General features: G+C 43.9%; 1 protein-coding gene across 1 annotated transcript; it reads right to left on the bottom strand.

The window, feature by feature from the left end:
- Positions 1–2,344: 2,344 nt before the first annotated feature.
- Positions 2,345–8,733, bottom strand: LOC124672845 (protein argonaute 12-like). The gene is made up of 23 exons (XM_047209009.1): positions 8,656–8,733; positions 8,298–8,453; positions 7,362–7,561; positions 7,127–7,273; positions 6,882–7,015; positions 6,659–6,765; positions 6,474–6,580; positions 6,158–6,293; positions 5,917–6,033; positions 5,621–5,728; positions 5,461–5,532; positions 4,965–5,087; positions 4,695–4,869; positions 4,487–4,608; positions 4,281–4,418; positions 3,792–3,934; positions 3,652–3,714; positions 3,514–3,577; positions 3,272–3,407; positions 3,083–3,156; positions 2,856–2,950; positions 2,654–2,685; positions 2,345–2,520 (listed from the first exon to the last, which is right to left on the bottom strand). Exons 1-23 carry the CDS (start codon positions 8,731–8,733, stop codon positions 2,345–2,347), a joined length of 2,703 nt encoding a protein of 900 aa, XP_047064965.1.
- Between the last annotated feature and the right edge of the window lie 988 nt (positions 8,734–9,721).

The following is a 9,721-nucleotide window of genomic DNA, read 5'->3' as shown; positions in this document are numbered from 1 at the left end:
GTCCCCCCAAAGATAAGGGTCTTTCTTTGGCAACTCATTAGGGGCCGGCTGCCGTCGGCTGAACAGGTGGCCAAGAGGCATGGTCCATCTGACGGAAGCTGCGCGATGTGTGGGATGCTGGAGGACTGCGACCACATTTTCTTCAGCTGCCACCTCGCGAGATTTCTGTGGGCTGGAGTTAGGGAGCTCCTCTCATGCACCTGGGATCCGGCAGGGGTCGGGGACTTCATCTCCTTAGTGCAAGGCCTGTCCGGGCCCCTACGTAGACTTGCTTGGTATGCCTTTGCGGCGTTAGGCTGGACGCTTTGGAATACACGCAACAAGCTAGCTCTAGAGGGAAAAGTGATCGCACATCCGGCTGACGCTATGTTCACTATGGCTATATACATGCAGAGCTGGAGGGTACTGGTCAGACAGCGGGATAGGGTGCTTCTGGACGAGGCGCTAGGAGAGCTTAGGCGGCTTCAGGCGAGGACAAGGACCGGAGCTCCACGACAGGCGGCGTCCTAGTCTACTTTTCTTTGTCTTGTCTTGGGTAGCCTGAGTGGCATTTGTATGGATTTATGATTTGTGTGTGTGTGTTTGGTCTCAGACGGGATCGGTATCTGTATGTCGTGGATTGTTTCGTTGCCATGTGGGCTTTATATATAAAGCCGGGCCGAGGGCCTTATGTTTAAAAAAAAATGCTAGGCCTGTTTCGTTGTCCAACACAGTATGATTGCAACCTCTAAATTTCACCATCCATTCACATGTCATAATAGCATGTAATGTAAAATTATGTGTATGCTCTCGATCTCTTCAAAATAGGTGGCCAAGTATAGTGCAATAGGTTTTGTGGTGCATATGAACATGCGAAGGAGCGACTCATGTCATTGGCGTCAACGTGCAAGACTTGGTAAAACCTCATCTGATCAAAATATATAAATGTACCTTGCAAATGTGAATATTATTCCTATGGATTTTCATCCATATGTGTAGGTGCACCAGTATTTGGATTTCTCCAAGGAGATCTACGAGAACAAACCGTTCCACTTGAGCCATTGTTGGAAGATGATCAAAGAATGTCCCAAGTGGGAACATGCTATACTTCATACAAAAGGGTCTAGATGGCTCAAAAAAGTGTGGCAATGATTCATGGGTCATCGGTCTCGAGGAGGGTGGCCCAAGCACAGGTGGCCTGTCATTGCATGACACATTGAAAGGTTGACCGCCGACAAGGAGCAGGCAAGTGTCAATAGGAAAGAGAGGAGATGCCGAGAGGAAAAGGAGAAAATGCAAAGATTTGTTGAGCTACAAAAAAGAAGACCCCCTTGAGGGGCTCTTCAAGTTGAAGAGATCAATGCCAGGTCAAGAGCCGTGAAATTATACGTCAAATTGATTGCCAAGGAAGAACCTGATCATGATAAACGACTTGAGCATCATGGACTCGGTTTAAAAGGCTTTGTTTGAAAAGACGTAAATTGTCACACAAAAACGTGATTTGTGATCTCACGTATTTATCTTATTTTGTATATTATGTATGAACTTCGTGTTATTTGAAACTTTTGGTACTATTAGTATCAACTACGTTAGCTTCTTAGCAGTGCTAATTTGTTGAGTGTTAATTCAAAATGCTGATTTATAGTATTAAATTTAATTTTTGGTGCTATTTGGATACAATATATATAAATTGAGTGAAATGGAAAAAAAAATGGCTTGGTTCACGCTCTGCCCAAACAGGTCAGGGAAGGGCACGGTCCTCTAATCTATCTACTGGACCAACCCAATCAGGCTAAAATAGACATATTTTAGTGTCTAAAAAATTAATATGGATCAGCCCAATAGAGATGCCCTTATGCCAGGATCGCCAAAGACAGGAGGGGCGCGCGTTGAGGTGAACTTTCACTAAGGGGTACTTTTTATGACATGACTACTTGACTAGTGAACAAAGACTTACTCAAATACGAGTATGTGCTAGCAAATTTTGAATAACTAATCGAAAGATTTGGTGGAACTACTTTTGAGTAACTTGGAGCTGTGTTTTTACCGCTTTTGGAGATGCTTTTAGGAAGAAAGAACAGCAGTGAACAGATTCATAAGAGAACTTCACAAAATATAAGTGCCGACGTCCTCACGCCTATATATATGGAGGATAATCCCGAACTAGCTTAGCATGTTCATCTACAGCACAAAAGACTACTACTAAATTAAGTACACCTCAGACCAAGTTCCATAGACCGCAAAAGACATGGACTGTAGTTCTTGCAAGCTAAGGATCAGCCATCAGCTGTACAACACCAGACTCCTTGGCAGAAGGCATCGAGGCACTGCAGTTGTTGAAAGTTAAGGATTATTGAGCCATCGATCAGCAGTAGAACATGAACTCCTTTACGTTGTCCTTGATCTTTGGGAGCTGCCTCACAGGCGCGGACCGCTCATCCGTCCGCAATGTGGCCAACGACGAACCCTGGTCAGAAAACTCGTCCTCCATGTAGTAGCGCGCACGGAATGCTGCCAGGTGTGCATAATACGCTGGGGGAACTGTTACAAGAGTATCAGGAGCTAAATCAGCAGGAAACTTTGAAAGTTGAAAGATATTCCTGAACAAAAGCAATTAGGAGTTTTTTGTCATCAAAGTTAAGAAAGAGACAATGTGAATACACTAAATGCATACCTATGGAGACCGAGCGGGTGCACCGAGCATAACTGCAGCAGATCATCCGAATTAAATATTTTGTTACAACAGTATTCTCCATATGCATCATTTGAAATGGAGAGGACAGTAATGCAGCAGTTTTTTTTCGAAATGGAGGATGAGACCATGCCTCTACATCGAAGAGATGCAGACCTTAATTAAGAGTGACGGAGGAACTTACGTGTAGCAAAGATTGTAAGTCAAGGTTTGCAGGGCATCAGCGGTAAAACGGTTTTCGTCGAGAAGAACATGATAATGTGTTGGGCGGCTTGTTCCCTGCTCAAACGAAGGCACACAATAAAAAACGATATCGAGGAAATTTACAATCATTATCATCAAAAAATTGCCCAGCCCACTAGATGATTAGAAGCATGGGACTCCACAAAAAGGTTTATCATGTAACTTTACCTGAATACCAGCATGGCTACAGAGGTAAAAATCAAACTCACTAGGATGACAGATCTTTGTGTCGACAACAGTTCCTGAGAAAGAAGTACAATAGAGACTTCAAGATTGTTCCATTGCAAGCATTGATATTTATGTACACTCTACCAAGCCATACAAATATTATGCCAACTGACCAGCTGGAAAACATACCAGGCAGTATATTTCCACTTCGATCCGTCAAATCTCGTGCACCATGGTTTTCAGGAAATAGGCGAGTGTGATGCCTCTTTTGCACAACAACAAATGTAACTGGCGGAAGATATCCCTCCTGTAAAGTAGCACATGCCTGGGAACAAGAACAACATTATGTAGCTGGCATGTAGTACATGAAACGGAAAACAAAATACGTGTATGACTGCAAATTCCATGAGGCGCAAAGAGGTGAAAATAACCTTGCGAATTGCATCCATTTCATAGAGCAAAACTTGGCTGAACTGTCCCTCACTAACACCATCCCTGCATATTTAATATTTAATATCAAGACGAGACTAAGAAATGATTTTGTAAAAGAAAGACTGTTGATTACAAACCTGTAAAATATAATCCTGCTAGGTTTGCATCCAGTGGCTTTGTAGAAAGAGACAAGCAGTTCCCTGCAATAATTAAATGTTATTGCTGAAAAATGAAAAAAACTACGCATTGATTTGCAAAAAAAATAATGTTGCCTTGCCTTATCATCCCGCCGGCAACAAGCCCCTTCTGTGGATCTCTTACTTCTGTGTAAAGGTCAGCTATAATTTCATCCCTATGACCTTGTGAAGATACCAAGCATTTGTACTTCGTAACTTCTGGCCAATCCATCGATGCAACAACCTGCGATGGGATGAACTAGAAGCCTTAAATACATATACATTCATAATACTACAATGCCAAGACGACATACAGCAAATGAGGATTTGAGCTAGTTGGCATAGTCATACAAAGTAAAAGCGAAGAATTATTTCTCACTGAAATAAAAAACCTTAGTTGCCATCACAATGAAAATTTACTTTCGATACTGTGGTTCAGACATTACATAGTAAAATACAAAGCAATTCCAGCTCTGAACGTTTCCATGAACAGGAGGAAAATGCAATATAGAGCAGGAACCCAACAAAAGAAGACTGAAAAATGCACACATATTGTGAGATGATGATCAAGAGAAAACAAAAGGACATACCGCAGCGATAGAAGGAGATGCATCTTCTCCAGGAGATGGGTGTGTGACATCAGCTCCAAAAACTATGGTGGGGACATCTGTCAGAAGTGGTATCCTCTTGTACAAAGCATTTTCAAGCACGGTATTCCGACCTCCAACCTAGTCACAAAAAAAACATGTTCTAAGTGTTCTTTGGACCTGATTGTAGATTAGCTAGTCAATCATACCTTAACGTTGATCTTCATAGAAAGATTTTCAAGATACTGTTTTCCACCCTTTTGAACATTTCTAGGTAAGCAACACTGAGTTATTACACCAAGCTCGGTTTCACAAAGCCGTTTAATCCTTCCTACATTAATCGTCAGGAACTTATAATTAAAACCGAGAAATTGAAATCATCAGACATCAGATTCAGAATCTATTTAACGAGCTTACCATAAGAACCACTAACATCAGGTAGTATGATGATCAACAACTCAAGTTGCTTCCCTGCTAGACCTTGCTGAGCAAGTACTTGTGAAGAATTCCTATGGATAGTTCTGATTGCAGACTCCACACTATCCTGACGGCTTGGTTGTGTGATATCCACGCATGGTTTCATATTCATTTGCTAGAATAAGAAATTCAGTGAATCAATATATATGCTTGTGACAGGAGTTCTCCTTCCAGAAGAAGAAAAAGTTACTCATTCTACAAAAAAAATACCATGCCAATGCTATTGCACATGCGGGCAAGATCGTTGCAGAACATGCCAATGTCCTTTGGGTGCAGGCGAGAAGCAAAAGTTAGGCATGCCCAATAGTTGACCGATCCTCCATTGACAAATTTCTGGGAAAAACAATGAAATCAATAAACCTAGACTGTTTGGTGTAGAAAGCAAATGAAAAGAAGTGAAATATAGTCAATGAAAGAAGACATATACGATCATAGCTGCATAACAAAAAGTAAAATATATAACCAGGCACAAATATTACAAACATAATCATATAATATCATATATCAATGAAAAGAAGGCATATACGATCATAGCTGCATACCAAGACAATCAGTCACTAAATACAAATGTTGCTCACCATGTTACCCACATGCTAGGGCTAATAACAGGTAAGATAAAAATGAAAATACAAATCATAGGCACTGAATACATAAACGCTGCAGAAAATGGTACTACTAGGTTATTAAATATGAACTAGAGAAGTACCTTGTTAATCATGTTCCATTGTCCTACGAAAGGATCACATACTTTGTCTCGTCCAGATTCGTGATATTTAAGCTAATAACAGGACAAATGCTAGAGGTCAGATGAATGCAAACAGTAAGTACAAACATTATTACTCGCTACTATGTTTTTGAGATAATACCCTTGGGGCAGGAAGTACACGAGCATCAACCAATGCAAGTTGGTTTGTCACTTTCATGCCAAATTCTTTTGAATAGAAGTCATTTGAATAATTATTCCTGTTAACAATCTGCGAAGATACAAGATTACAAATACTGTTAGATATGATTAACACGAAACAGAAAATCGAGAATCTCTTTGCCAATAAAACAAACAATTGCACACTCGAGGTACCAAGTTGAAGTAAATGAGAACAACATGCTAAACGTCATAGTCAAAAAATAGTTGGAAGTAAATGAGAACAAAGTGTTAAATTACATCCAGAACACTCTTCTCCCTTTGTGCCGGACGTTCACATGTCATCTTCAGTATGCCTGTAACTTGGCGTTCATTCAGCTTTCTAGAATACCGTTGTCCCCCAACTATGCTGCAAACCTGAAGAGAACATATGACAATAGATTCACTGGCGAAAGAAAAGACCAAACTTAACGAGGTACAAATATTAATCCTAAATATCTATAGCACCCTTTCAAGGATATGTCATACAGAAAGAAACTACCTCCACAGGCAAATATGTCGGCCTGCTGCTATCACTGCCAGCTTGAAGGCAAGGCCAATTAATATATTTCAATGAGCAATTGTACTGCTTCTTGAAGTACTCAACAACCGATGTGCGCGTCCCATCTTGATCAAAGCTGTAGACACAGATATAAGCATTTTGGTTAATGTTATGATGTATTTCATTGAGAAATGAAATTGAGAGTGGGGAGCTCCTTAATTGAAAAAAAAACATGGTGTATCAGTTTTGTTTAACATGGAATATAATTAGAGGAAAGCGTGTAAAAGAAACAGGGTATAAAAGTGAATATATATACGTTAAATCCTTCAATGGAGCTTGGGTTATCCCGGTAATCTTGTAACGGAGTTTTTTATCTGTCCGATGAGTGGCCACAACCCGGACACCTCTAAGGGCTTTCTTCAGCTATGAAGTGTAAAAAAATGCAGCAGTTAGGTAAACAGAAAAAATATTACAAAAACAAAATTCTACGACCATTGATACCTTAAGACGGTCCTGATCAGACAGCCTTGAAGAATCTCGCATGCTCAAATATTCCATCGCAAAGTCCATCACTGGTTGGGCCTTGTAAAATGCTGTAGCCGAAATATCTGAGACCATAATTTTCAACAAGAAATGTTAAGGACATAATTTCTTTCCTAGAGGAAAATTAGAACTGGGATCACGTAGTTTTCAATTAATGAGAACATTTTAGGTACATCCATACCAATGTTTAGTGACAGTCCCATCTGTGTGGGGCGCAGGCTTTGGTAGTACCCCCTCCAGCATTCAACACCATTGCCAATCGGACCACCATGGCCAAATGACTGCGAGAAAAATGATCTTGAGATTGATAAGTACCTGTTTCAATGTACTTAAATTAGCAAGCAAACACAACTCTTTAACATTAAAAAGGTATGCTGGGATTTTTTCTACTACGTATCAAGAAAATGTGAAATATCAAAGGATTACTCTGCTGCGGGGGATTCCCTTAGAGCGATGTCTAGTGCTTGGATAGTGTCTTGTGGCAACTCCCTGTGCCTACCAGCCAAGAACTGTTGAAGATTGTACAGATCCAGTTTTGAAGCATGTTGTATAGTCACCTTGTATTCTTCCTCCCTAAAACATAAGAACTAGCACTACATCATACCATTGCATGAACAAATAAGGTGATGATGAAAAAAAAGGTGGAATGTAATCGTCGTACCGTTGGTGCCCTCTAGCAGCATTAGCAAGTTTGACAACAAATTCTTTGTTCTTGAAGGGTAGTGCACCAGCAGTATATATGTTCTTTCTGCCATCATAGACAGGCAATCTACCATCCAGGTACTGTCTGTGAAGTCTAACAAGTTCGTTGACAATTGATCTGTTCCGTTCTCGGGACCTCGTTTCCGGAAAAATTGCCACCTGCGCAACAGATAAGATAGTTAGCAATAACCATAAATTTGTGTTGCCGAGGTAATCAAAGATTTTAGAAGGTACAATAATGAAACCGGACGCCATGAAATTCCCATGAAATTGATTATTGTAAACTGCCTAATTTAGGTTACTGCTCTTGGTTAGCTTTGGCATGAATTTGCGTTTGCTTCTGCTGGACCCAAATCAAACGAATGGTTGACAATAGTCACAATACAGCTTCTAACGAATTATACAAGATCGACCCACCCAGCAGAGGTACTGGCCTTATTTAGTACTCCCTCCGTCCATTAATAGATGTCCGATGGTTCGTTTAAATTCGAATGTATCTATGCACTAAAGTGTGTCTAGATACATTTGAATTTAGACAAACTTTTGACATCAAAAGATGGACAGAGGTAGTACTAGAGGTTTTGTTGGGGGATAATTTTCGAGGGGATTGGGTGAAACCCCTATCTTCACCCAATCCCTTCAAATCCCCAATCCAGTAGGTCAGGGTAAAATATTGAGGATTGAGAAAAATAAACTATAATTTGGGGATAATTGGAGATTAAATTAGCCCAGTACACTAGAACCAGACATGCTTTTTGCAATAAGTGGGGATTTGGGGGTTTAGTGAGCATAATGGCCACCACAAATACACTGGTAGAAGGGCTTACAGGCAGCGACAGCATGGAACAAGAACATGCAACATGCAACAGAAGAGAAGAGAAGAGAACACACGTACGTCGTAGTGGTGGATATCCTGGTTCGCGACTTGCACCAGGAAATGGTTGGCGCGGACGCGGCACCTCTTCCCGACGGTCCCGAATCCCGGCCGCGCCGGGAACTTCTCCGCCTTGCTCGACACCGGCGGCAGGCTCCCGGGCGCCGCCACCACCGCCTGGGACCCCCCTTAGCCGACCTCTGCTCCTCCACGGCCGCCGTGGCCGAGGACGACGGAGGCCTCTCGTCCTTCTCCGGCAGCACCATCTTCCTCTCCACCTCGGCAGCCAGCACCTCAGCCGCCGGCGCGGTCACTTGTCCGGCGGGACGGGAAAGCACAGCGCCACCGTGCTGCGCGTCGTGCTCCCCCACTACGCCACCACGGCCGACGGCTGCAGGTTGCGAGCCCGAGGGTTGGACGCGGCCACCGCCGCCGCCTCGGCCTCCTCTCGCCGCATCGTCGCGATGGCTGCCTCGACCACGCCCTCGGCCATCGCCTCCACGTCCTCCCTGTTCGCCGGCACGGCCGCGGGAGGCGTGGCCGTGTACCCCGCGCTCGGCCGCAATCTCCCCGCCTGGACCCCTCCCTCGACCGCCTCCTCCACCACCACCACCACGATGCCCGCGGCCTCCTTCTTGCCCACCGGACGACTCGCCGCCGCGGCCGTGGCCCCCGCGCCTTCCGCCTCCCCCTCCACCTCGCGAAGACATGGCAAGATCGTACGGTAAGCACTAGCAAGAGTAGAGCACGAAGCCACAAACCCTCCGAGAAGTCGAGGCGACCTGGAGTGGGGGGCTATATAGATCGGTGATGACCTACGGGTTTGCAAATGTACCGAGAGAGGAGAGAAGTAGATACGCCGAAGTGAATGACATGTGGAGCCGAGTACAAGCGAGCCCACCGGTCAGTGAGAGGCGACGACAAGCCCATCCGTACGCGAGCGGAGCGCGAGAGGCGCGGCCATGGTCTGCTCGCATTCTCCCTTTCGACTGCAGACGCGACCGGCGAGGACTCCCAGACGGGCCCACCGTGTCATAAAGGGTGTTGTGTCACACCTCATTCCGGGAGGTGTAACCCACCTCCAGTACGCGGATGACACTATGATCATGATCGAACCTTCACGATTGGTTATTGCAAACCTAAAGTTCATCCTATTATGCTTCGAGAACATGTCGGGGCTCAAGATTAACTTCGACAAGAGTGAAGCCATTGTGACGGGGGTCGCTATGGAAGAACAGATTATGGTGGCATGCGCACTCAATTGCAAGCTAGGGAGCTTTCCTTTTCGTTACCTTGGCCTTCCGATAAGCGACAAAAGGCTGACGGTAGCGGATTGGTCCTTTTGACGGAGAAGGTCGGGCATAGGGTTGATCCCTGGCAGGGTCTCTTCCTGGCATCGGCGGGTAGACTAGAGCTGACTAACTCGTGCCTCTCGAGTCTTTCGA

The sequence above is a fragment of the Lolium rigidum genome, chromosome 7 (assembly GCF_022539505.1).
Source record: "Lolium rigidum isolate FL_2022 chromosome 7, APGP_CSIRO_Lrig_0.1, whole genome shotgun sequence".
In the NCBI taxonomy this organism is placed as follows: Eukaryota; Viridiplantae; Streptophyta; class Magnoliopsida; order Poales; family Poaceae; genus Lolium; species Lolium rigidum.
Note: the sequence above shows the minus strand (reverse complement) of the source record. Positions and strands in the feature narration are given on the sequence as shown.

What these genes read in the sequence shown, in the direction of transcription:
- LOC124672845 (XM_047209009.1), bottom strand. Translation starts at nt 8,733, where the DNA reads ATGCGGCGAGAGGAGGCCGAGGCGGCGGCGGTGGCCGCGTCCAACCCT. An exon ending in CTGATCAGGACCGTCTTAAG is followed by an intron (nt 6,581 to 6,658) that starts GTATCAATGGTC and finishes TACACTTCATAG; the next exon opens with CTGAAGAAAGCCCTTAGAGG. An exon ending in CGACATATTTGCCTGTGGAG is followed by an intron (nt 6,034 to 6,157) that starts GTAGTTTCTTTC and finishes TGTTCTCTTCAG; the next exon opens with GTTTGCAGCATAGTTGGGGG.